This window comes from Stegostoma tigrinum, chromosome 2, assembly GCF_030684315.1.
Source record: "Stegostoma tigrinum isolate sSteTig4 chromosome 2, sSteTig4.hap1, whole genome shotgun sequence".
Classification (NCBI taxonomy): domain Eukaryota; kingdom Metazoa; phylum Chordata; class Chondrichthyes; order Orectolobiformes; family Stegostomatidae; genus Stegostoma; species Stegostoma tigrinum.
Window position 1 is genome coordinate 121,921,270 of NC_081355.1, and position 27,760 is coordinate 121,949,029.

The 27,760-nt window shown below is 43.9% G+C and overlaps 1 protein-coding gene across 1 annotated transcript in view; it reads left to right on the plus strand.

Moving 5' to 3' along the window:
- Positions 1-27,760, plus strand: part of gpr158a (G protein-coupled receptor 158a) — a 568,943-nt gene that overhangs the window by 468,251 nt on the left and 72,932 nt on the right. The window contains exon 7 of the mRNA XM_059638942.1: positions 9,102-9,340. Within this exon, the coding sequence (XP_059494925.1) occupies positions 9,102-9,340 (239 nt within the window). The remainder of the gene's footprint in view (positions 1-9,101; positions 9,341-27,760) is intronic.

Genomic DNA, 27,760 nt, shown 5'->3' on the forward strand with positions numbered 1-27,760 from the left:
GAACCCTGGTTCTGGACATACCCATCATCAGGAACATCTTCCCTCCATCTACCCTGTTAGGAGTATATACGTCCCTGCAGCTTGAAAGTGTGTGGGCAACCTGCCACCTACGTGTTCACCTATATACAATCTCACATTTGCAGGGGTGAGGGAAGCATTGAGTAGCTCACCTGCCCATCCATCCTTGAGCCTATTAATGGTTACATTGTCACTTTAATCACAATGCAACATGTTAGTCACAAAGGGGTGCCAACTTATACTGAGATGAGGAAGAATTTATTATCTCAGATGGTTATGAGTCTTTGGATTTCCTTGCCATAGAGAGCTGTGGAGACAGTTTATTGCTGTTCCTATTACTTATGGTCTCATTAATGATCACCCTGCCCCTGTTACATATTTACCTGTACACCACGAAGGAAACCTAGCACCAATAGCACTTGCTTTTAGCCATGTCTATAAAGTTTTAGCTTTCGATGCTCAAGCTGACGTCAGACAAGAGAATGGGGAGTGCTGACGTTGAGAGTTACCCTGCATCCATCGAAGGCACCCCTTACCTACCCAAGGTCATAGTTCCCTTTAACTCTTCCTCCCTTCACATTGTCAAACCCATCCTTTGCCAAACCTCTTGACTCTCCTCAACGGGTCCAGCAAGTTCCATCAATGCCCAGATCTCCACCAATGCCCAGAGCCCACCTTCAGTTCAACCTTCAATAGCTCCTCTTCATGGTAGCCTAGCTGTGGTCCCAGACACTGCTCGAACATGGAGCTGCGGGGACTGTGGTAGTGCCAGCAACATCCATATGGCTGAGAGCTCTTCAAAACAGAACTTTCTCCATATATGAAGGTGGAAGTCTTGCCCTAAGCCATTGAATATTCAATGGCTGCAGGCCGTAAAGTAGGAGTATATTACAGATTTGCAACAAGAACAGCTGCAGAGTGTATGTAAAAGGAACGATATCACTGAACTATCACTTCCCTTAGAACTGGAGCCTGTGCCTCTCAGGATGCAGATGCAAAGAAGTCTCGCTCCACCAGCACCCATGACTGGAAATTCCACCACCGCAACCCATCCACAGGAACACCAAACCACCCCAGGCCCGAAATCTGACCTCATGGTGTGCTACCCTGGGGAAGGTCCAGGCAGAACCAGAACTGACTCACTTCCCTGCTGGAGCAGCAGACTCACAACATTGACTCCCTGGACCACCAGGATGCAGGAAACCTACAGGAAACGTGGAAACCGTGCTGACCTGAAGTGAGGCTGAGACAACATGGTTTCAAGACCCCCTCCCAGCATACTCCTGAAAGCAAAACGGATAAATTCAGACCTAGACTTACCTACTAGAGAGAACCGAGAGACTGTTGTGTGCTCTGCTTCACAGAGACTTGGCTTATCCCTGCCCATCTTGACTGTGCCATATAAGCTGATGGGTTCCCCATACACTGCATGGACCGCATGGCATCCTCAAGCAAGACAAAGGGCCATGGGGTATGCTTCCTGATGCTCGGATGTAGCGACTCTGGCAAGCCACTGCTCCCTGGACAAAGAATACCTTACAGTAAAATGCCATCCCTATTACCTACAGGAGAGTTCACCCTTGCCATTCTAACAGCAGTCTACATACCACCCCATGCAGATGTGACTAATACCCTGGGTGTGATTTACACAGCCACAAACACACTAGAGACAAAATTCCCCGAGGCCCTATTCATTGTGGATGGTGACTTCAACCAAGCCAACCTCAAGCAGGAGATGCCAAAATCCCACCAACACATCTCCTGCCCCACCAGGGGACTGAGCATTCTGGACCACTTCTACACAGCCATCAAAGATGCCTACCGCTCAATCCCCTGCCCATGCTTCAGAAAATCCAACCACAGCGCTTTGTTCCTTCTCGCAGCTCACAAGCAGAAGCTGAAACGGGAGAATCCTTTACAAAAAGTTATACAGTACTGGCCCAAGGCAGCGGAAGACCATCTCGGGGACTGCTTGGACTTGGTGGTCTAGACCGTGTTGAAGTGTTCAGCCTAAAACTTGGATGAGTATGTCACCACCATCACTGACTTCATTAGTAAATGCACAGAGGGCTGTGTGCCAAAGAAATCAATCCGAGTGTTCCCCAAACGTAAACCTCGATGAACCAGGAAATTCACTCCCTCCTGCAGATCAGAAGTACAGCATTCAAATCAGGTGACCCGGACCAATACAGAAAATCCAGATATGTTCCCTGCAAAGCCATCAGGGAGGCCAAGAGACAGTACCAGACCATATTAGAGGCCCAGACCTACCAAACAGACTCCCTCTGTCTATGGCGAGGCCTAAGTGACATTACAGGATACAAAATGAAAGAGTGTAAGATGGCAGACAATGACACATCCCTCCCTGACACACCCAATGCTTTCCATGTTCAGTTTGAGCAGAATACCACCAGCGTGGCGATGCCTGCCCCAACAGCCCCAGACACACCTGTTCCCCCCATCACAGCTTCAGAACTCAGGCCAGTTTTCCTGGGAATCAATCCAAGGAAAGCAATGGGCTCGGACAGTGTCCCCAGCTGAGCACTCGGATCCTGTGCAGAAATAGTGACGGAGGTATTCACCAACATCTTCATCCTCTCCCTCCTACAAGTTCCCACCTGTTTTAAGAAGACCACCATCATCCCTGTACATAAGAAAACACACGCAGTGTGCCTTAATGACTACAGTCCAATAGCTCTGACTTCAATAATCATGAAGTGCTTTGAGAGGCTGATCATGGCCCATATAAACTCCAGTCTCTCAACCTGCCTCAATCCCCTATGGTTTGCCTAATGACATAACAGATCCACAGAGGATGCCATATCCCTAGCTCTGCACTCATCCCTGGAACATCTAAACAACAAAGACACTGACAACAGATTCCAGCTCATTGACTACAGCTCCACCTTCAACACCATTATCCCCTCCAGACTGATCTCAAAACTGTATGATCTTGTTCTTGGCTCTGCCATCTGTGATTGAATCCTCCGCTTTCTAACCCATTGACCACAATCAGTGCAGACTGGTAACTGCACCTCCTCCACAGTAACATTCAACACGGGAGGCCCCCAAGGATGCATTCTCAGTCCCCTACTGCACTCCCTATACACCCACAACTGTGTTTCCAAATTCTTAACAAAAACCATCTTCAAGTTCGCTGATAACACCACCGCAGTGGGATGGATATCCAACAACGATGAGTCAAACTACAGAAGGTAGATGGAGGGCTTGATGGCATGGTGCAGTGAAAATAATCTATTTCTCATCATCAGCAAAACTGAAAAACTGATCATTGACTTCAAAAAGAAAGGAGGAGAACACACCCCCATCTATATCAATGGAAATGAGGTTGAGAGGGTGAAGAGCATCAAGTTTCTTGGAGTGACGATAACTGACAAGCTGTCCTGGATTCCCCATGTAAATGTAACAGTCAAGAAGGCACAACAACATCTCTTCTTCCTCTGGTGGCTCAGGAAATTTGGCATGTTCTCAAGGTCCCTCACCAACTTCTACAGATGCACCATTGAAAGCATACTGTCCAGGTGCCTAACAGCCAGGTACGGCAACTGCTCTGCCCAGGACTGTAAGAACCGACAGAAGGTGATGTGCACAGTCCAGACCATCATGGAAGCAAATCTTCTGTCCATGGACACTATTTACGCAGCTGGCTGCCATGGAAAGGCAGCCAACATCACAGCCCGATAATGACCTCCTGCAACCTCTTTTGTCAGGCAGAATATACAGAAGCCTAAACACATGCACCAGCAGGTCCAGGAACACCTTATTTCTGCCTGTTATCAGACTGTTGAATGGATTCTAGCCTCAAACAATGTAACCTGTAATGTAACCTGTATGCCTCAATGTCTTTTTGATCTGTAAATCCTTTGCTTGCTGTGATCTTTTCACTGTATTTCAGTATATGTGACAATAAAATCAATCAGTCAATTAATCAAAAAAAATGCATGACCTCTTTCACCATGTCTTATAATTAATGTTTGTTAAAGTTCACACATATAAGTATGAATTATATTTACTACATGGGACAAATTACATCACTACTGGCACTTCACTTGATCTAACTGTTAGAACGATCCTCCCTTGAAAGTTAAAATAAATTGCTTATTTTTATGTTGGCAAACTGTAACTAGTGGAGCGCTGCAGGAATCAGTACTGATACCTCAACTACGTTCTGAGGAAGGGTCACCGGACCCGAAACGTTAACTCTGTTTTCTCCTCCACAGATGCTGCCAGACCTGCTGAGCTTTTCCAGCAATTTTGTTTTTGTTCTCAACTATTTACACCCTGTTTTAATTACTTGGATGGAGGGATCAATTATTGTGCCAAAATTTTTGTGCAGTAAAATGTGAGGTGTGAAAGCAAGTTGTTAGCAGGGCACAAGGAATCCACAAAAGCACATAGATAGCTTAAGTCGGCGAGGCATTGACCAATAGTTGAAACTAGCTTTTTCATATTGCAGCAATGCAGACATGTCACAAAAAGCAAAGAGCAGTACAGCACAGGAACAGGCCCTTCAGCCCACCAAATTTGCACTGACCCATAAAGCCTTTCTAATGTGGTGTTCTCCACCAGCATGATGCTGCTATCAAGCTAAAAAGATGTTCAGTCAGACAAACAGTTAAGTGATGCGGTGAATGGGTTCATTTCCGATGTGATGCTAGACATGTAGGCTGTGTGCCCCAAAGGTTGATGGATCAGGCAAGGAAGTGACTATGTTCGAACGTTATTAACTATTAGTCTGATGACATGAAGAGTAAAGTGAGTTCAAGATCAATCAGAGTGGTATGTTGGGCTTTCAATTGGATCCTTTCTCCTGACTTTGTGACTATTTAAAATATAATGGTTCTTCCAGTTTCCTCCGATTTCATTTATTTTCAGGAGTTGCAGTTCCTTCCTTCCGGTCTTTAACTTTCCTAGACAAGTAAATAGACTGGAGCATTAATTCTGGACCTCTGTGGAAGCCAGGGATGGAAAAGTGGAGCTGCATGGGTGCTGACCACGGTGGCCCTTCTGTTTGAGAGGTTGGGCAGCACCACCCTTCTCTCATTTGGCCTCAGGTTTAAGAGTGCGTGGTGGACACTACACTCTTGAACAAAGAGTGAAGAAGATCGGATTGCTGAAGATCGGATTACCTTGGAGTGAACACTCATGTTCACATGACTGTTTTGCCATTACAGCCACTTGTATTCTGGGTGATGTTCCCACATCCACCTGAGGCCTACAGCAAGGGGGCTGCCCCATTAGAGGTTTCATAGGATGTTTTCAGTGTACACTTTCCCTCATGGTCAATTGAAAGAGCTTTACCTGAGCTAAGCAGATGATGTAGGTGATTTTATGTACCATATTCCATGTGTAGGGAGATGCCTTTAATCATAGGCCCGAGTGTCGAACCCGGGTTCCATTCTCATTCCTTATGTTTGGACTTGCTGAGGTGACTTGATTAACTCAGAGGCAACCAGGTGGCAGCAAAAACAACAACAAACTTTCTTTTTTATTTATTCATTGACAGGAATGGGATATCACTGGCTAGACCAGCGTTTATTGTCGATCCCTAATTGCCCATTTGGCAGTTAAGAGTCAACCACATTTTTGTGAGTGCGGAGTCACATGTCGGCCAGACCAAATAAAGGCAGTGGTTTCCTCTCTTTTAGTGAACCAGATGGGGTTTTTCCAACAATGGCTTTAGACTTTTAATATCAGACTTTTTTTGTTAAATTCAAATTCCACCATCTGCCATAATCAAATTCAAACCTGGCTTCTCAAAACATTACCTGATTTCTGGATTAATAGTTGAATGATAATACCACTGCCCATGGAAACCAATTGTCTGATTCTCAGATCACAGCGAGAACATTTCTTCTGTTGGTCATGCAGCGCTGTTAGACCTACCAGTTAGGAGAAATTGCACCTAAAGGCATGAAATATATCTTCAGATTGGCACGCAGAGAACAAAACTGTTGACTAATCTTTCTGCTATACATCTCTGAATTAACTCTAGAGCTCGAGTGAAACAATATCTGTTTTTTGGGAGTAGAAGTTATTAAGTAGGACAAGGAGGCAGGAGAACCAAACAAGGACACAGACTTTTCTCCATGTATTTTCTGATCTATTCTTTGGGTCACCCTTGGAGAAGAGTTGAGAGTCTTCAGTTGAGTTTTCTGTGGATGTAAGAAATGTAAAACTGCCAAAAGTGTGGTGGCATTGATTCATTCTTGAGATAGAGGCATTGAAAGCAAGGCTATCATTTATTGATCATCCATGGTCTGGAAAGTGATTTCAAAGTCATTGTGGTGCACAGAGATATACGATTGGAATTGGGCAATGTGCCTTCTACTGAAACACAATATCAACTTATATACTACCGTGTTTCCATAGACCACACAAAAAGACTGTTAAAATAACTACATTGGTGTGGGATTGGAGTTACTTATAGATCCAGACCAGGTAAGGTTTTCAAGTTTCTTTCCCCGAAGGATAGCAGTGTATTTCAAAGGCAATCTAGCATCCTGAAGGTCTTTGTATCCTGATTCTTTTTATACAGCAGTTTTAAGTACTCCAGGACATATGGGGAGGCAATGGCCTAGTGGTATTATTGTTGGACTGTTAATGTAGAGACCCAGATAATGTTCTGGGACTCAGGTTCAAATCCTGCCATGGAAGATGGTGCAATTTGAATTTTAAAAAATACCTGGAATTAACAGTCTAATGATAACTATGAATCCATTGCTGATTGTCAGGAAAAAACCCATCTGGTTCACTAATGTCCTTTAAGGAAGGAAACTACCATCATTACTTGGTCTGGCCTACATGTGACTCCAGACCCACAGCAATGTGGTTGACACTGAACTTCCCTCTGGGCAATTAGAGATGGGCAATAAATGCTGCCTAGCCAGCGATACCCTCATCCCATGAATGAATAAAGGAAAAGAAAAGCTAAAGGGCGAAATTTAGATTCCAGTCCTGTGGACTACAAAGTCTGCATGTATGAATAGCAATAACACATCACTGCAGGTGAATTAGTTTGTGCTAATTTAACAGAATGTTTGTTATTTTTTAACTTTAGAATCAAAAGCAGGAGTTGTGTGTCAATAGAAAGTCTCCCTGTTACTTCAAGGTATTCTCGTTTGTACATTGTTTATGCTGCATGTGAGGTTCACCATTGCAGATAGTGGAATTTGAATTCAACAAAAGATCCAGAATTAAGAAACTATCCATGACCATGAATCCATTGTCAATTGTTGGAAAAACCCATCTGCTTCACTAATGCCCTTTAGGGAAAGAAATTCCAACCTTACCTAGTCTGGCCTACATGTGACTCCAGACCCACACCAATGTGGTTGACACTGAACTACCCTCTGGGCAATTAGGGACGGGCAATAAATGCTGCCCAAGTCAGCGATGCCCTCATCCCGTGAATGAATTAAGAAAAAAGTTTTTTTTGGAAATTAATGTCAGGATCTTGCATAGAGCCAGGTTCAAAGAAGTGGAGTATGTTGCAAAACTGGAATGAGCAAGTTGTGTAGTTATCTGACAAAGCTGTGCTTGTCAGATCTATTGTACTGAAATCTAAGTTTTCAATTGGCTTTTTAGATGGAATCGTGTATTAAATTTGATGTTTTGTTAAACCTGCATAAAATCATTCTATCCCACTGTGATAACACTTCTCAATTCTGGTCACCAGAAGTATATGCAGGATAAGAGGCAGCATGTGCATTGGAGATTTGGAAATGAGCTTGGAAATAATAGAAGCACACTTTCTTAGTCCATATAAAGCCTACTCTATTTTTAGCGGTGGATGATATTCTGATTTCTCTTTCCTTTTTGTGAGGTAGCAGCCAATTTCCACTGCGTGCCACAGAGCAGCAAAATGATTAACATCAGGAATTCACTGAGTGGGAAATGTTTTCAGGGCAAAATTGCCAACAATGCCAGACATTCACAAAAGAAAAATGCAACTATGATCTAGGAGCAAATTATTGCAGATGCTGGAATAGGTACTGAAAACAACAAATGCTGGAGATCACAGCAGGTAAGGCAGCATCCATGGAGATAACAAGCTAACGTTTCAAGTCTAGATGCCTCTTCTTCAGACCTGATGACCCGGCTCTGAAGAATCATCTCGACTTGAAACGTTAGATTGTTTTCTCCATGGATGAGGCCTTACCTGCTGTGATCGCTAACATTTGTTGTTTTCATGCAACTATGATCACCTTTCTGTTTGTTTTGTTCTGTTTCTTTCTGTGCTGTAACTTTTCTGTTGTTTTATATTTCTATGGTTTCCTAAATTCTGATTGAGTTTATGAGACTCTGTTTCTTCAGAGGGAGAGTTGGCTGCAAAATGGGTAGAGCATTATGATGAAGACAGGGATGTCAGTCTGCCATTTGGAGAGCCAGGAAAATGTCTAGCATTGCACTGTTTGGGCAATGCTGGCTGCATCATTTCCACTAGAACGCTTGACAGACCAGTGACTGACATCCCCCAGGATAACTGACCTCAGGGATGCAAATCCCACCTTCTGAGAGTTGCAGGCCAATCAGAGGCTGGCAGCCCCTCTGCACTCAGCAGTGCCACTCTGAAGTTAGTGGCTGCTGCAGATAGTAAGAGCAATCTGAGCAAGATTCCTAAAAGACAGGAAGGTGGCTGGTACCTACCCATCACGCTGCTGCTTATTTAATTGATCCCCACCCATCTCCCACATCACCACCACCAAACCTGGCATGGGGGTGGACAAAGGGTTCTGCTCACTCAATTCCCAGTGTTCAGACAAATACTAAGTGCTTCAATTGTGACAACTATTTTAATTACGAGTGAAGGACTACACTCACAACTCATTATAGGCCAAGACAATGGGAAATGAATCAAAATGACAATAAAGGAAAAGGGTGCTATAGAATTATAGAAGTAGTCTGTTAACTTACTTGGAAATATTTTGACACAGTGGAATTTCTTTCACTCTTTTCACCATGTTCAATGCATGTGAGTTTGCTGCTAATCAGCTTTGTTACTGCTAGTGAGCTAACGTTAATTGGAATGAACACTGATTTTATCCATTCTTAAATTGCAGAGTTTTGAAAGTTTTCCTGTCACGGACTGCACAACGTGTCCCTTACATGACCAGCTGGAGAGTGGTGAGGATGTTGGGAATCATTCTGTTGATAGTCTGTTGGTTCCTAATCTCATGGACAAATGCTGTGTGTGAGAATTTGGACAGGAATGTTTCATTAATTGTCCAAGGACAAACTGCAGATGGCCTGAAATTCAATATGTGTCTGCTGGACCGCTGGGACTACATGATGGCTATTGGTAGGTCCAAATTTGAATACAAAGTACTCATAAAGTATCTCATTGTGCTAGAACCTCTCAAACTCTGGTTTGCTTACACATAATGCACTGGGACATATACATAAAACTTTACATATGCATGCATAAGATTACATGCAGTATCAAAAAATAATTATTCTTAACAATGATCTGAAGGCTACAAATATCGTAGACATAATGGAATTACTTTGTTGCTGTAAATCTGTCTTCATTGTATTTAAGTGATATTTGTCTAGCCACTCACATTTCCATTAGTGTGGTAATGATTCCATCTGTGACTTGGTGCCTGCTGTAAACAAACTAGAAATCATAATCAAATTCACCACAGCTGGGCAACAGGCAGGAGTTTATTTGATTTCTAATGGACTGTGCCTGGGTTTCAATGAATAGACCAATTAACAGCACACCAAACAGACCTTTCCAGGCCTCCATGGATTGAGAGGACTGGGAAGTAGCAGCCAGCCACCTGGACAAACACCTTCCTGTCTCTATGGATGTTTCTCGGGAGCAGGCCAGATGTAGATTCACCATATGCTACAGCGGGACTACGGATGGGGCTGGCGGGAAGCTCCCAATTAAGGGCAATGTTTAAGCTCATTTGCAATTCTCCAATGGCAGAGTGGCTCTACCACCACATGGCGAGGCCCACAAGCTCAACAGAGGCACCCTCCCTCTGGTGGATTACAGGGCTTGCAGAACCTAAGGTTCCGTCTCTTTGGTGGGTCTTCAGCAGGAGGGGAAAGGCCTTCTGCACTGCCCTGACAATCCTTCAGATGTGCTTCTCCTTGGTACTGTGGTAGCTTCCTGCTTGGCAATTATAGTGTAACCTCATACTCCTAAGGAGGCCTCCACCTTGAGGCATCTTTATGGCTCACAGTTTCAGAAAGGTTGTTCTTGCTCAGAAACATTTCCAACATCACATTTTGAACGAGTGTATTCCAATGGGCCAAGCCACATGCTGATATCTCAACTGAAGAACTTTGGAAGCCACAAAATATGTGAGCTACTGAACGAACTTTGGGTGTTTGGAAAACCCCAGCAGAAATACACTTCTTTAATGCTAGGATTCTAGAGCTGTGCCTATAAATTTTAATTCAAACATTTAGTTCATAGATGCTGACTTGGGAAAAGGTAGAAATCAATGGAACTCATTTGTGAAGATTGATTCCAACAGTGAAAAATGTGTTCATTGAAGCATTACATAGTGTTGTACAACTCGTGCTTGTTTGTTTAATGCTATGGTCCTGCATGAAACTCATAAGGCTGAATATAGAAATACTTCAGGGATGTACTACCTTTATCTGCACTTATAATAAATATGAAAACTACAGAGAGAAATCATTCTTTTGCGAAGGTAAATTGAAAGTATTTATAGGTGACCATTTAGAGGTTTATAAAATCATAAAGGGTCTGGATAGGTTAATGGTGGGCCCCTTTTCATGAGGATGGGGGATTTCAGGACTGATGGCATTTTTTTAAGGTGAGAGGAGAATGATTCAAAAAATAGATTAGGGGCAATTTTTTACACAGAAGGTGGTTCATGCGTGGAACTTCCTGAGAAAGTGACAGATGTGGGCATGATTACAATGTTTAAAAGACACTTAGATAAGTCCATGAATAGGAGGGGTTCAGATTTATATGGGCTAGGAGCAGACAGGTGTGACTAGTTTAGTTTGGGATAATGTTCAACATGGACTGGTTGAACTGAATGGTCTGTTTCACTGCTGTATGACTTTATGACTCTATGACTCTAAGCTATTTATAATGAATTCACTTGCCTTCTGCAGCTTTCCACCCCCCGCTTTTACCACAACGTCTTCGGTCTACATCTCAAGGCTGTCATCCCCCACATTCCCCATCCCCATTCGGATTATCCTCACACATTCCTGCTCAGCGCAGGTTTAACTACTGCTATGACCTTTATTGTTGAGCTCCCCACCAGACTGAACCAGCCAGTCAATCCTGAGCTGGCCTCAAGGTAGAAAACCATCAGTAACTATGACTAGACCTCCACAGTGTGTGAATGAATCCTGAACTGAGTGTTCCTCAAGGCTTTATGATCGAACTGTTCCCTGTTCTAAACTCACACCCCTTTCTTACATCTCATTTTCCTCCTTGAACATACTATGTAAAACCTCTGGCCAAGCATTTGGTCAGCTAACCCAAAATGTGGCTCAACCTCGTGCTTGGTTTTATAAGTGCCTGTGAAGCCTCTTAACTTGTTTCATTATGTTCAATATACTGCATAAATGTATGTTATAGGTGTTCAAAATAACGAATGACTTTTGTGGAGTAATATACAAATACTGATTTCCAAAGGCCAACAGGTTGGTAATGAAGAACAAAATCTTAAAATAATTGACAGAAATGCAGGGACAGCACAGGGAGCGTCAAGTTATTGCGATTTAGGTCGCATTGCCTGAAAGGGCGATGGAAAGAAATTCAGTCTAAACTTTTGAAGAGAATTGAGTAAATACCTTAAAGAAGATTTTTCAGGGTTTTGTAAAAAGAAAATGGAAGATTAATTAGATAGTTCCATCAAAGACTCACCACGGTCAGGATGAGCCTTCGATACTGCATTATTCAATAAATCTGCTGAATAAACACTCAATTCAATTTATTAGAAATTCAGCAGCACTCACGAATTTTTGTCGGATTTCTAGACTTGGATCAACAATTTTTTTAAAAGCTTCAGTACAGCAAAAGCTACAAAAAAGAAAATACAACAATGGAAAAGGCAAAGAGGCCCAGAAGGCCACATCCAGTTTAGCCAAAGGTTGAAACAAAATCAGAAATTATTAGAAAATCTCAGAAGGTCAGGCAGAACTAATGAAGGGTGACTGGACCCGAAACATTAACACTGCCTTCTCTCTACAGATGCTGCTTGACCTGATTAGTTTCTCCAGTAATTTTGATTTTGTTTCTGATTTCCAGAATCCACAATTCTTTGCTTTTTTGTTTAGACAAAGGTTGACTCACTTGACCTCCTGACAGAGACAAGCAATCATTGGTATTCTTTAACGAAAATGAATCTGCCTGAAATTTCTACCTTGCCACTTATCATCTCTGAACAGCAAAGTTGTCAGGACGCTACATCAATATTTTGAACAGCACGTAGTCCATGATATTCAGTAAAGATGGGATCATCTCTGTTTCTGAGATAGTAGGGACTGCCTATGCTGGAGTCTAAGATAACAAGGTGTAGAGCTGGATGAATACAACGGGCCAAGCAGCATCATAGGAGCAGGAAAGCTGACGTTTCGGGTCTGGACCCTTCTTCAGAAAGTTTAGAATGCTGTCCAGCGTGCTGTATTCATCCAGCTCGACACCTTGTTAGCTCATCTCTGTTTCTCCCATTTCTGCTACCTTTCAGTTATGTTCTTCACCTGATATTTATCTCGCATTTTTATCCAAAAACTAAAAATGGTGACACGAACAGTGTCATTTGATATGAACCATTTTTTATGGGTGTCTATTCTGCCGATCCCTGCCCTATGTGGGAAATATGGTTTCCACCCTTCCCATCTGTATTCAGTTTGAGGAGAAACTCAGCAGTAACCAGGACAAAGGAACCAACTTGTTTGGCGCTCATTGACGACCTTAAAAAATTCTCTCCCTCACCACGCACGCAGGTGCGCACACACGCACACACATGCACACGCATACACACATACACACACACACACACTCTCTCTCTCTCTCTCTCTCCCACACACAGCCTCACGCACACACACTCACGCATAATCACGCATGCACACACGCACTCTGTCACATACACACACTCACACTCTCATACACTCATATGCTCTCTCAAAGCCATGCACACACTCTCACTGTCTCACACGCACGCACTCTCTTTCACATGCACACACACAGGCACGCACGCACACACATAGAGTTGCAGGTGTACTTGCACCACTTGAATTGCACTGTTTCAAGTAGGCAGCTCAGCACCGCCTTCTCAAGGGCAATAAATGCTGACTTAACCATATGCCATGAAACAATAAAATAAGTTACCACTTATGCAAAACATAAGTTACCCATATCTACATTTCCCCTATACTGATCATTTTAATCAGAATGGCCACAAGTTTTCTTGGAGCTGCTAATGCTCCACTGCTGTAATCTCAGTGAAAGAATAGCATAAATCTGACTTATATTTGTAAGTGGGGTACTCATTACACTCTCACTGGAGCCCATTTGGCCCCTCACGTCTGCTCCACCATTTAAAACAATCATGGCTGATCTGACTGTAATCACAAATCCACATTCCTGTCTGCACTCAATAACATCCCACCGTTGTGCTTGACAAGAATCTATCCATTTCTGCCTTAAAAATATTCAGATATTGTTTGCTGTGCTGTTTCAGCGAGCTCCAAAGTCAGTTTATAATTTTCTGAATAAGTTAATAGTATCTTATTTCAACTTAGAGGGACAGATGAAAAATGGAGAAGTTTTTTTTTAATGACTAGTTACTTACTATAGTTTGTAAATAAATATATCCAAATTCTCTTTTTTTCGAAGCTGAAAAGGAACTCTAGCAAATATCTGTGTTCCTTTACTCATGTACCACTTTATTTGCATCAAATTTAACTTGGCAAAACCTCTGGATCTGTACGACAGTCTAAAATTTAGCTAAGGTTAAATCAAAAGTGTTAAATGGGGTTGTGCTAAAATAGCTGGAAAACCCAAGGACTACTATATTGTTTCTCAAGGAAGTGAAATGCTGATGCCTATCACACCTCCATCCCACTGCCTGAGGACGAACGGTCAGTCTTAAGCAAGGGGCTCACCTCTGTCCCCCTCCACCCACACATCAACGAATACCAGTCACATTTGGACATCGAGCAGTTTTTCCGCCGCCTTAGCATCCTCGCTTAATTCTCTAACCGGGAGCGTAACCCTCCCTCCACTGACCCCTTCCCCCGCCTCCAACACAAGTCCTCCTCCTGGACACCAACCCCAGGCCTCCTACCCTCCCTCAACCTCTTCATCTCCAACTGCAGTCGAGACATCAACCGCCTCAACATCTCCACCCCTCTCACCCACTCCAACCTCTCCCCCGCAGAACGGGCAGCCCTCCGCTCCCACCCCAATCTCACCATCAAACCCGCAGACAAGGGAGATGCAGTGGTAGTATGGCACACTGACCTTTACATTGCTGAGGCCAGACGCCAGCTCTCCGACACCTCCTCCTGGCGCACCCTTGATCATGACCCCACTCCCGAGCACCAAACCATCATCTCCAACACCATCCATGACCTCATCACCTCAGGGGACCTCCCACCCACAGCCTCCAACCTCATTGTTCCCCAACCCCACATGGCCCGTTTCTATCTCCTTCCCAAAACCCACAAACCTGCCTGCCCTGGTCGACGCATTGTCTCAGCCTGTTCCTGCCCCACCAAACTCATCTCCACCTATCTGGACTCCATTTTCTCCCCTTTGGTCCAGGAACTCCCTACCTACGTCCATGACACCACCCACACCCTCCACCTCCTCCAGGACTTCCAATTCAGGCCCCTCAACACCTCATTTTCACCATGGGCGTCCAGTCCCTATACACCTGTATTCCTCATGCAGCTGGCCTCAAGGCCCTCCGCTTCTTCCTGTCCTGCAGGCCCGACCAATCCCCCTCCACCGACAGCATCATCCGCCTAGCCGAATTCGTCCTCACCCTAAACAACTTCTCTTTCGATTCCTCCCACTTCCTACAGACAAAGCGGGTGGCCATGGTTACCCGCTTGGGCCCCAGCTATGCCTGCCTCTTTGTAGGTTACGTGGAACGTTCCCTCTTCCGCACCTACACAGGCCCCAAACCCCACCTCCTCTTCTGTTACATTGATGACTGTATCGGCGCCGCCTCTTGCTCCCCAGAGGAGCTCGAACAGTTCATCCACTTCAACAAAACACCTTCCATCCCAACCTTAAGTTCACCTGGGCCATCTCCAACACATCCCTCACCTTCCTGGACCTCTCAGTCTCCATCTCAGGTAACCAGCTGGAAACTGATGCCCATTTCAAGCCCACTGACTCCCACAGCTACCTAGAAACACCTCCTCCCACCCACCCTCCTGCAAAAATTCCATCCCCTATTCTCAATTCCTTGCCTCCGACGCATCTGCTCCCAGGATGAGGCATTCCACTCCCGCACATCCCAGATGTCCAAGTTCTTCAAGGACCGCTACTATCCCCCCGCAGTGGCCGAGAATGCCCTTGACCGCGTCTCCCGCATTTCCCGCAACATATCCCTCACACCCCGCCCCCACCACAACTGCCCCAAGAGGATCCCCCTCGTTCACACACACCACCCCACCAACCTCCGGATACAATGCATCATCCTCCGACACTTCCGCCATCTACAATCCGACCCCAACACCCAAGCCATTTATCCATCCCCACCCTTGTCTGCCTTCTGGAGAGGCCACTCTCTCTGCAACTCCCTTGTGCGCTCCACACACCCCTCCAACCCCACCACACCCGGCACCTTCCTCTGCAACCGCACGAAGTGCTACACTTGCCCCCACACCTCCTCCCTCAGCCCCATCCCAGGCCCCAAGATGACTTTCCATATTAAGCAGATGTTCACCTGCACATCTGCTAATGTGGTATACTGTATCCATTGTACCCAGCATGGCTTCCTCTACATTGAGAAAACCAAGCGGAGGCTTGGGGACCGCTTTGAAGAACACCTCCGCTCAGTTCGCAATAAACAACTGCACCTCCCAGTCACGAACCATTTTAACTCCCCCCTCCCATTCTTCAGACGACACGTCCATCCTGGGCCTCCTGCAGTGCCACAATGATGCCACCCGAAGGGTGCAGGAACAGCAACTCATATTCCGCTTGGGAACCCTGCAGCCCAATGATATCAATGTGCACTTCACCAGCTTCAAAATCTCCCCTTCCCCCACCGCATCCCACAACCAGCCCAGTTTGTCCCCTCCCCCCACGGCATCACACAACCAGCCCAGCTCATCCCCTCCCCCCACTGCATCCCAAAACCAGCCCAGCCTGTCTCTGCCTCCCTAACCTGTTCTTCCCCTCACCCATCCCTTCCTCCCACCTCAAGCTGCACCTCCATTTCCTACCTACTAACCTCATCCCACCTCCTTGACCTGTCCGTCTTCCCTGGACTGACCTATCCCCTCCCTACCTCCCCACCTACACCCTCTCCACCTATCTTCTTTACTCTCCATCTTCGGTCCGCCTCCCCCTCTCTCCCTATTTATTCCAGAACCCTCACCCCATCCCCCTCTCTGATAAAGGGTCTAGGCCCGAAACGTCAGCTTTTGTGCTCCTGAGATGCTGCTGGGCCTGCTGTGTTCATCCAGCCTCACATTTTATTATCTTGGATTCTCCGGCATCTGCAGTTCCCATTATCACTCACACCTCCATCTACTGTTCATCAAGTGAAAAGACAGGGAATTGAATGAGAGCAATGGACTGGGCTGAAGTACAAGTGATTAGGGGAGGTACAGGAACTATTTTTCCCAGAAACACAATTTCACCTGCAGACCTCAGTGATTCTTCTATCTCTCATGCTACCATATATCCCAGCATCTGAAAGCTGGAAGAAAGTAATAACAAAGACACAGAGGACAAAGGGAGAATTATGAAGGGTTGGGGGAAGAGCAGTTGCAAAGAAGAGAAAGGGAAAAATAAAAACAGTGGAAAAGAGAAAGAATTAGAAAACAAACATCAGAGACAGTTATCAGAAAGACCATATACATTGATTTCCTTGAGATTGATTTCTGTTTCACATTTTAGTTAAGAGTGAACTTACTGAAGGCTGTAAGAGCATCAATAGATTTCAACAGTAAATGTTCATTTATCAAATGACCACTTCATCTCACTTTTCAACATGCTGTTTTGCTCATTGGTTTTCTTGAATACTTTTTTGTATTAGTTAAGTTTGTGGTGGGTATAAATATTTAAAAGGTTGAGGAGAAATAAATATTAATAAGATTTTGATTAGCTTTAATAAATGACCACGTTCCAGGAGAGTAGGAGGTGGTAGGTTTTATCTTGAATTATTGCACTGTCTGCGGGTGATGATGTTCCCAGGATACAGTTAGAAAGAGAGTTCCATTATTTTGACTCGCTGACCATGAAGAAGTAATTATATTTGTGCAAGTTAAGTTGATTTATGAATTGGAAGTGCTAATGCCCTGATAGTTTTAATTCTTTGTCCTTTTTGGGTTCCAGGGGGCGTTGCTGGAAAGGAAGGTTCAGTAAGTTAGTTACAGCAGCACAGTCAATACATAGTACATATGTGGCTGCAGACAAGTGAAAGAGATTGATCTTTAGTGTAGTGGCAGGGATTTCAATTCAGTAGACTTCTTTGTCCTCCGTGATATTAAACCTCTTTCGTGTTGAAGCATTGAACCCACAAATGCTCTGATCCACAGACTCCCCCTTCTCCCAAGGCATGCCATCAACTACCTGACATAAAAACGTTGCAGGTTCAGTACTTTGAGACATTTTAGAACAGAATTACAGAAGTTTTATAGTACAGGAGGCCAAATGGCCCACTATACCTGCATCAGCACTTCAAATTAGCATCCTTTCTTACTACCAATCTCCTGCATTTTCCCCACACCCTTCCACATTATTTTTCTCCAAATAACCATTCAGTACCATCTTGAATGTCACGTTTCCTGGCAGTGCATTTCAGATCCTAGCTACTCACTGAGTGAAAGCAGTTCTCATATCACCATTGCTTCTTTTGCAAATCACTTAAATTCTGTGCCCTCCTGTACCTTTTACAAGCAGGAGTAATTTCTTCTTATTTACTCGATCCAGTCTCATCGTGATTTTGAAAACCTCTATCAGACACCCACTTAGCCTTCTTCTCTCCGAGGAGAACAGTTCCAACTGCTTCAACCTATCCTCATAACTGAACATTCTAATTCTTAGAACCATTCATGTAAATCATTTCTGAACTCTCACCACTGTTCCCAACCTTCCTGTAATTTGGTGCCCAGAACTATACCCAATACTCTTGCTGAAATTTAACAAGTAACTTGCGTAAGTTCAACATCGCCGCCTTGCTCCTGTACACTGTGTGCCTATTCATAAACAGAAGGATCCTGTATGCTCTATTATCTTTGCCTGTCCTGCCATCTTCAATGGTCTGCACACATGTACCTCCAGGTTCATCTGATGCTGCAGCCTCCTTTCAACTGCAGTGTTATTTTATGTAGTCTTTCCATGTTCGTCCTAATACATCACCTCACACTTCTCTGCATTAAACATATATTTCTTCCAAATTTTGCTGTCAGAAAAGTTTGCAGTCGTCCTGCACATATATATTATTGACCTACATCCTTATCAAGAAAAGCAAAGGTCCCAATACAAGACATCCTCTCTAACCATCTTGGAAAACAGTTATGTTCAGTATAATTGTTGCTGATTACTCACAAGTGTCAATCTTACATTACTACCAATAAGTGAGGTCAGTAGTTCCAACTGAATTGATAAGCAAAAACGAAAAGAGCTGCAGATGCTGTAAATCAGGAGCAAAAATAATGTCGCTGGAAAAGCTCAGCAAGTCTGCCAGCATCTGTGAAGAAACAAACAGCGCTAACATTTCAGTCCGGTGACTGCGCCTGTGGTTGGAACGGTCACCGGACCCGAATTGTTAACTCTGTTTTGCCCTTCACTGAAGTTGCCACACCTGCTGAGCTTTTCCAGCAACTTTGCTTTTGTTGCGACTGAATTGGCATTGGTCTTAATCTTTAACTTGAGGTGTCACAGGCTTCATTTAAATTAAGACTGGTATATGTTATATTTATATCGCAGCAGTGTCTCCAAGCAATTCATTCCATAGACTCAATGAACTCTTTCGAGACTACATTTTACATTGTCACCCATCAAATATTAGAGAATTGTCGACATGAAACACCGTAGACTCCCAACTAGCATCCAGCTAGATTGGTTACCTGGTGGGAAAAGTAATTTATAGAAGATGCTTTATAATTAATATGCTTCAAAAGTTTAACTTTTGAAGGATTGTGGAAAAGCAAATTTATTTCAAGTTTTGTGACATATCTAGAGTTGTTTCTTTAAAAGACCTTAATGAAAATCACTGAGCTAATTAGAATCTGTTTTGTTTTATTTTAAGACGTGGGCATTAGTGGCTGGCCAGCATTTATTGCTTGTCCTTAGTTGCCCTTGAGCAGGTGGTAAGCTGCCTTTTTGAATCACTGCAGTCCAAATGCTATAGATTGACCCACAATGCTGTTAGGGAGAGAATTCCAGGACATTGGCCCAGTGCCAGTGAACAAATAGTGACATATTTACAAGTCAGAATGGTGAGTGGCTTGGAGATAAGCTCACAGTAGGTGGTGTTCACATGTATCAGCTGCCCTTGTCCTTCTAGATGGAAGTGGTCCTGGGTATGAAAGGTGCTGTCTTGGTGATTTTCTGCAGACCATCTTGCAGGTAGTATGCACTGCTGCTACTGAGCTTTGGCAGTGGAGGGAACGGATGTTTACAAATGTGGTCTCAATCCAACAGACTGCTTTGTCCTGGATGCTGTCAAGCTTCTTGAGTGTTATTGGAGCTGCACACAAGTGGGGAGTATTCCATCACACTCCTGACGTGTGCCTTGTAGATGGTGGACAGGCTTTGGGGAGTCAAGAGGTCAATTACTGGCTGCAGGATTTCTAGCCTGCAACGTGATGTGATAGCTACTTTTTCATGTGGTGAGTCAATTTCAGTTTCTAACCAATTGTAACCCCAAGACGTTAATTATGGGGGATTCAGTGATGGTAACACCATTGAATGTCAAGGAGCAGTAGTTAAACTGTCGCTTATTGGTGATGGTCACAGCCTGGTATTTTTGTGGCACAAATGTTACTTGTCACTTGTCAGACCAAGCCTGGATATTGTCCAGTCTTGTTGCATTTGAACATGAACTATTTCAGTATCTGAGGAGTCGTGAATGGTGCTGAACGTTTGTGCAATCATTGGCAAGCATCCCCACTTCTGACCCTATGATAGAGGGAAGGTCATTGATAAAGCAGCTGAAGATGGTTGAGCCTTGGAACTACTACGAGGAGCTCGTGCAGAAATGTCCTTGAGTTAAGATGACTGAATTCCAACAATCACAACCATTGTCATACTTATGACTCCAACCAGCAGAGAGCTTACCCCTGTCACCTATTGATTCCAGTTTTGCTGGGGCTCCTTGAAGCCACACTTGGCCAAATGTGGCCTTGATATCAAGGGCTGTCACTCTCACCTCACCCCTATCTTTAACAGGGCTTCCTAAAAATCACATAATTGATAACGACTTGCTTTGTTGTGGATGCTGCTGGATCTGTTTGAGCAGTGAGTGGCTGGGAGATGGTGCATGTTTGATCTGCTTTCTTTGACAGAGAAACCTACTTAGAGCCAACAGAACTAGAGAAGGTTTGCTATGAATGAACTGTGCAGCTAATCTCTCCCATTTCTCAAAAGGCAGCATGATATTTATAAGTACATTTGAAGATGACATGAAGATTGGCTGCATGGCTAATAGTGAGGAAGAAGTTCTTAGGTCATCGAAAGATATGGATGGGTTGTTTGGATGGGCAGATCAATGGCATATGGAAGTTAACTTGAAAACAAGAGACAAGGGAGTACTCAATGAATGGCAGGACATGAGGAAACTCAGAGTAATATACTTGTTGACAGATCCTGAAGGTAGGAGGCCAGGTTCATAGGATGGCTGAGAAGGCGTACTGGACACACTCTTATCCATGTGGCATAGATTATAACAGAAGGGAAGTTATGTTGAATCTATACAAAACTTTCCTTTGGCCAAAGCTGGAGTACTGTGTGCAGTTCTGCTCAACACACAATGGGAAGGGTGTAATTGTGCTGGAAAGGGTGCAGAGAAGATTCACCAGGATGTTGCCTGCAATAGAGCATTTTAGCTATGAACAGAGTGTGGATATTCTCAGAAACAAAAGCAGAATTTGCTGGAAAAACTCAACAGGCCCAGTAGCATCTGTGAAAAGAAAGTAGAGGTAATGTAGTCATAGAATAATACAGCATGGAAACACGTCCTTCAGCCCAAACTGGACCCTGCTGACCATGGTACCCACTCAGCTATTTCCAATTGTCTGCATTTGGTCCATATCCCTCTAAACCCTTCCCATTCACGTACCTAACCAAATGTTTTTTTTAAATGTTGCTATTGTACCTGCCTCAACCACTTTCTCTGGCAGCCCATTCCATACACACTCCACTCTCTGTGCGAAGAAGTTGCCCCTCAGGTCCTTCTTAAATCTATCCCCCCTCACCTTAAACCTATTCCCTCTAGTTTTCAATTCCCCATTCCTGGGGAAAAAAAAGACTTCATGCATTCATCTTGTATATGCCTCTCATGATTTTATACACCTCAATAAGGACGTCCCTCATTTTCCTATGTTCCAGGGAACAAAGGCCTATCCTGGCCAACCTCTCCCTATAAGTCAGGCCTACGAGTCCTGGCAATATCCTTGGAAATCTTCTTTGCACACTTTCCAGTTTAACTCTGTCTTTCCTATAAAAGACTGACCAAAACTGTACACAATACTCCAAGATAAGGTGTAGAGATGGCTGAACACAGCAGGCCAAGCAGCATCAGAGGAGCAGGAAAGCTGATGTTTCTGATATTTTCTTCACCACCCTGTCTACTTGTGACGTTGCTTTCCAAAAACGATATCCTTGTGCTTCTAGGACCCTGTGCTCCACAACACTCCTCAGGACCTTACCATTTACTGTATAAGTCCTTGGTTTGACTTTCCAAAGTGCAACACCTCACATTAGTCTGTATTGAATTGCATTTACCAATCCTCAGCCCACTTTCCCATCTGACCAAGATCCCTCTAATTTTTGATAACCTTCCTTGCTATCAATAATACCTCCTAACTTTTTTTTGAGTCCAGTGACCCTTCAGAGCTGATTGTGGCTGGGGAGGGGAGAGAGGGAAGGAGTAAAAAATAGATAGGGATGGAGTCCAGAGAAAGAGAAAAACAGTTAGGCAGACAAAGGAATGGGTGAATGTCAGCCTGGGAGAGCGAGTAGCCGGTAATGAGGATCTTTAGTAGCTGATAATGGTTTGTAAGCAGTAGCAGCCCATGCGATGATGAGGCCTGGTGAGTGGGGTATGAGGTAAAGACATGGGAGCAGGTGGGAAGGCCCCAAAATTACTGAACTCAATATCGAGTCCTGAAGATTGCAGGGTTTCCAAGCAAAAAAAGGGATTTTATTTTTCTAGTGTGCACTGAGCTTTGCTGGAGCACTGAGATAGAGACATTGGCCAGGGAACACGATAGTCTGTTGAAACGACAGGCAACTGAAAGCTCTGGATCTTTTTTTGTGGACAGAATGTAGGCGTTCTGCAAAGGGATTGCCTAGTCTGTGCTTTGTCTCCCCAGTGAAGAAGCGATCCTATTGTGAGCAGCCAATGCAGTGGACCAGACTGAGTGAGGTGCAAGTAAATCACTGTTTCACTGGAAGCTGTGTCTGAGGCCTTGGATACTGAGGAGGGATGAAGTAAATGGCAGCTGTTATACCTTCTGAATTTGCATGGTAAGGTGCATAGGCCTGTGGGGATGTGTTGGGAGTGAAGGAGTAGCTGGGGAGCAGGCCAATGTATCCTGGAGACAATTGGCCTTGTGGAAGGCTGACAAGGGAGGGGAGGGGTGGCATCCCACTTGCGGTGGTGGAAATGGTGGTTAATGATCATTAGGATGTAGATGGTGATGGGATGGTAGGTGAGTTTGAGGGAGACCCAACCGTTGTTGTGGGAGGGATGAGAGGGAATGTGGTCCGAAATGCAGCAGATATTCAGACAGGGTTGAGGGTCCTGTCAACCATGGTGCAGGGGAATCCTCAGTTGAGGAAGAAAGCTTTATATATATAATATAGCTTTAAATTGAGGGGTGAAAGATATAGGACAGATGTCAGAGGTAGTTTCTTCACTCAGAGAGTAGTAAGGGAATGGAACGCTTTGCCTGCAACGGTAGTAGATTCGCCAACTTTAGGTACATTTAAGTCGTCATTGCACAAGCATATGGACGTACATGGAATAGTGTAGGTTAGATGGGCTTGAGATCGGTATGACAGGTCGGCACAACATCGAGGGCCAAAGGGCCTGTACTGTGCTGTAATGTTCTATGTTCTATGTTCTAAAGTGGACATTTTGGAGATGGAACACCTCAGGGAATGGAATGGAGTCTTTAGAGGTGTGAGGATGTATCATCAAGGTAACTGAGAGTCAATGGGTTTATAATGAATATTAGTGGCATGGATCTCCAGGATATTCTCACGTTGTTTTCTTTGGAGCAGAGAAGGTTGACGGGGCACCTGCTTCAGATGTATAAGTTTATGAGGTATATACGCAAGGTAGACAGGAAGTAGCTGATCCCCTCAGTCCAAGAGTCAGTTGCAAGGGGGTATAATTTTAAGGTGAAAGGCAAGACGTTTAGAAGGGATTTGAGGAAAAATGTTTTCACCCAAAGGGAGGTGGGAATTTGGAATGTATTGCCTGGGAGGCTGTAGAGATGGGGAAACTCAAAACCATTAAAATGTACATGGATGAGGAACTTGAAATTTCATAATATGCAGGGCTATGGGCCAAGTGCTAGAAAGTGGCAGTGGTGTAGATAGGTCAGCACAGCCTTAATGGGCTGAAGGCCCCCTTCTGTGTTGTGTGACTCTATGACTCAATGACTGTATGACTATGAGAACCTCCCACATCAGTTCCAGTTTAAACTTATTTATTCTTTTGAAATAGTGATTGAAAGAATATCTGAATATTGTATTTCCTGAACAAGTTGTATCTACAAAATTTCAGAGACAGCCAGGCAGACAACCACCCCTTAGTGACCTAGTATGAATGCTCTATGAATAAATGACCAGGCTACACATGCCTGAATCTCAGAGCAAAATATTCTGAAACATCCAATGCTTTCTCCTTTTGACTTCAAGGATGACATATTAGCCAAAGTGTTTTTGATTTTCTTTATTTTTCTGTTTGTGTGATGTGTGGGTGGTTTGTGTTTTAGGGATATTTATAGGGATTAGCAATTATATTTCTGTCAGTGATTGTGTATGTTAACAAATTATTGCACCTTTATTGAATAAGTTTGATATGGATAATAAACTCATAGTTATGCTGATTAGGAAAGCTGGTTAATAGATCTTCTTGTTTAAACCTGATATAGGTAAGGAATTTTATTGGTCATCGTGGTAACTGGAAAAAGTACTTTTGCTTTATGTTGCAACTTGTGGAATAATGAGTCAAAAGCAATGAGATATTTCTGTGCCTCCCATCTCTCCTATGCCCCTACCATGTCTGTTCTATGCCCACTCACCCAGTCTGCACTATATGCGCAACCTCTGAGCAAAATAATACAATGGCAAATGTTTGAAATGCTCATTACAGGAAAATAAACAGCTATCCACCACAATCTTTGAAAATCATTCTTCCTCTTCTCATAGTGTGGTCAATTAGATACAGGAAACATAGACTCAATAGAGAAAAACCTTCATAGATAACAAAGTTTGAAGCTGGATGAGCACAGCAGGCCAAGCAGCATCTCAGGAGCACAAAAGCTGACGTTTCGGGCCTAGACCCTTCATCAGAGAGCAAAACCTTCAAACGAATTCACACCGAATGAAGACAGAGGCAGTGGGGGAAAGAAAACTGTTCAAAATGATCACGGATAATGAGAACTGCAGATGTTGGAGAATCCAAGATAACAAAGTGTGGGGCTGGATGACTTTTCTGATGAAGGGTCTAGGCCCGAAACGTCAGCTTTTGTGCTCCTAAGATGCTGCTTGGCCTGCTGTGTTCATCCAGCCCCACATTTTGTTATCTTCAAAATGATCATGTTGGTCTGAATAAAGAATAACAGAGAATAAATAATAGGTTTATCTGGAAAACCTACAGAATGAAAGGAAGCTCATTAGGGATGTAAAAATGTTTTAAAAGTGAAGAAAGTAAGTAAAATGAGTGTTTATCTTCGAGAGAGTAAAAATAGGGAGTTAATAGTAGATAATAAGGGATTGGTGGATGAGATGAACAAATATTTTGCTTCTGCCTTCACTATAGAGAATGCAAAAATAAAGCTGTAAATCTGTAGATGGAAAGGCAAGAGGAATTTAGTGAAGTTATAGCCTCAAGGGAAGTGGCTCAATGCAATCTGATGGAACTGTGGGCTGAACAGTCTTCACCTGGTATCCAGATGCTTTGGAGAGGGTACAAAGAAGGTTTGCCAGGATGTTGCCTGGTATGAGGGATTTTAGCTATGATGAACGATTAAACAGACTGGGCTTATTTTCACTGGAACGCAGAAGGTTGAGGGGTGACCTGATAGAAGCCGATAAGATTGTGAATGGTATGGATAGAGTGAAAAGTATGAGGCTTTTTCCAAGGGTGGAGGGGACACAGGTTCAAGGTGCGATGGGAGAAGTTTAAAAGAGATGTGTGAGGCACGTTTTTCACACAAATGGTAGTGAGTGCCTGGAACGCGCTGCCAGAGGAGATGGTGGAAGCAGACACAATAGCAGCGTTCAAGAGGCACCTGGACAAGTAGGTGAATAGGAAGGGAATGGAGGAATGCAGATCCTCTAAATGGAGACAGTTTAATATGAAAGGAAAAAATGTGGAGGCGCAGGCTTAGACAGCTGGAAGGCCTGTTCCTGTGCTGTATTGTTCTTTGTTCTGAAGCTATTTAGCTTAACATCGGTCGTGCTGAAGCTATTAAAATTGATCACTAAATGGACCAAAGCTGCATATAGAAAAACTTGAGGTAATTGGGAAGAGTCAGCAGGTTTTATTAAAGGAAAATCACAGGGGTGTAGTCATGGCTGATGTCAATTTTCCAAATATTAATTGGAAACTTTTCCGTTATAATAGTTTAGATACAGTGGATTTTCTCCAGTGTGTTCGCGAAGGATTCCTGACACAGTATGTAGATAGACCAACGTGAGGAGAGGCCACTTTGGATTTGGTGCTTGGCAATGAACAGGGTCAAGTGTTAGATTTGTTGGTGCGACAGCATTTTGGTGGTGGCAATCATAGCTCTGTTACTTTTTCAATAGTCATGGAAAATGATGGGTACATACAGCAGGGTAAGGCTTATAATTGAGGGAAGGGTAATTACAATTCTGTTAGGCAAGAACTGGGTAACATAAAATGGGAACACATGCTATCAGGGACGAGCACTATAGAAATGTGGAGATTGTTGAAGGAATGCATACTGCAAATGCTCGATATGTTTGTCACGAGCTGGCAGGGAAGATGTAGTCAAGTGAGGGAGCCTTGGTTCTTGAGAGAGGTTGAACGACTGGTTAAGAGGAAGAAGGATGCTTATTTAAGGTTCAGGAAACAAGGATTGGAAAAGTCTCTGGAGGGCTACACGTTAGTCGGGAAGGATATGAAGAAAGGGCTGAGGAGAATGAGAAGGAGGCATGAGAAAACGTTGGCAGATAGGACCATGGAAAACTCCAAGTCTTTTTACACATAAAACATAGAACATTACAGCACAGTGCAGGCCCTTTGGCCCTCGAAGTTGTGCCGACCTGTCATACCGATCTCAAGCCCATCTAACCTACTCTATTCCATGTACGTCCATATGCTTATCCAATGACGACTTAAATGTACCTAAAGTTGGTGAATCTACTACCGTTGCAGGCAAAGCGTTCCATTCCCTTACTACTCTCTGAGTAAAGAAACTACCTCTGACATCTGTCCTATATCTTTCACCCCTCAATTTAAAACTATTCCCCCTCGTGCTCGCCATCACCATCCTAGGAAAAAGGCTCTCCCTATCCACCCTATCTAACCCTCTGATTATTTTATATGTTTCAATTAAGTCACCTCTCAACCTTCTTCTCTCTAATGAAAACAGCCTCAAGTCCCTCAGCCTTTCCTCGTAAGACCTTCCCTCCATACCAGGCGACATCCTAGTAAATCTCCTATGCACCCTTTCCAAAGCTTCCACATCCTTCTTATAATGCGGTGACCAGAACTGTACACACTCCAAGTGCGGCCGCAACAGAGTTTTGTACAGCTTCACCATAACCTCTTGGTTCCGGAACTCGATCCCTCTATTAATAAAAGCTAAAACACTGTATGCCTTCTTAACAGCCCCGTCAACTTTCAAGGATCTGTGTACATGGACACTGAGATCTCTCTGCTCATCTACACTACCAAGAATCTTACCATTAGCCCTGTACTTTGGTAGGAGTAACCAGAAGGCAAAGTGCATCACCTCACACTTGTCTGCATTAAACTCCATTTGCCACCTCTCAGCCCAGCTCTGCAGCTTATCTATGTCTCTCTGCAATCTACAGCATCCTTCGTCACTATCCACAACTCCACCGACTTTCGTGTCGTCTGCAAATTTACTAACCCAT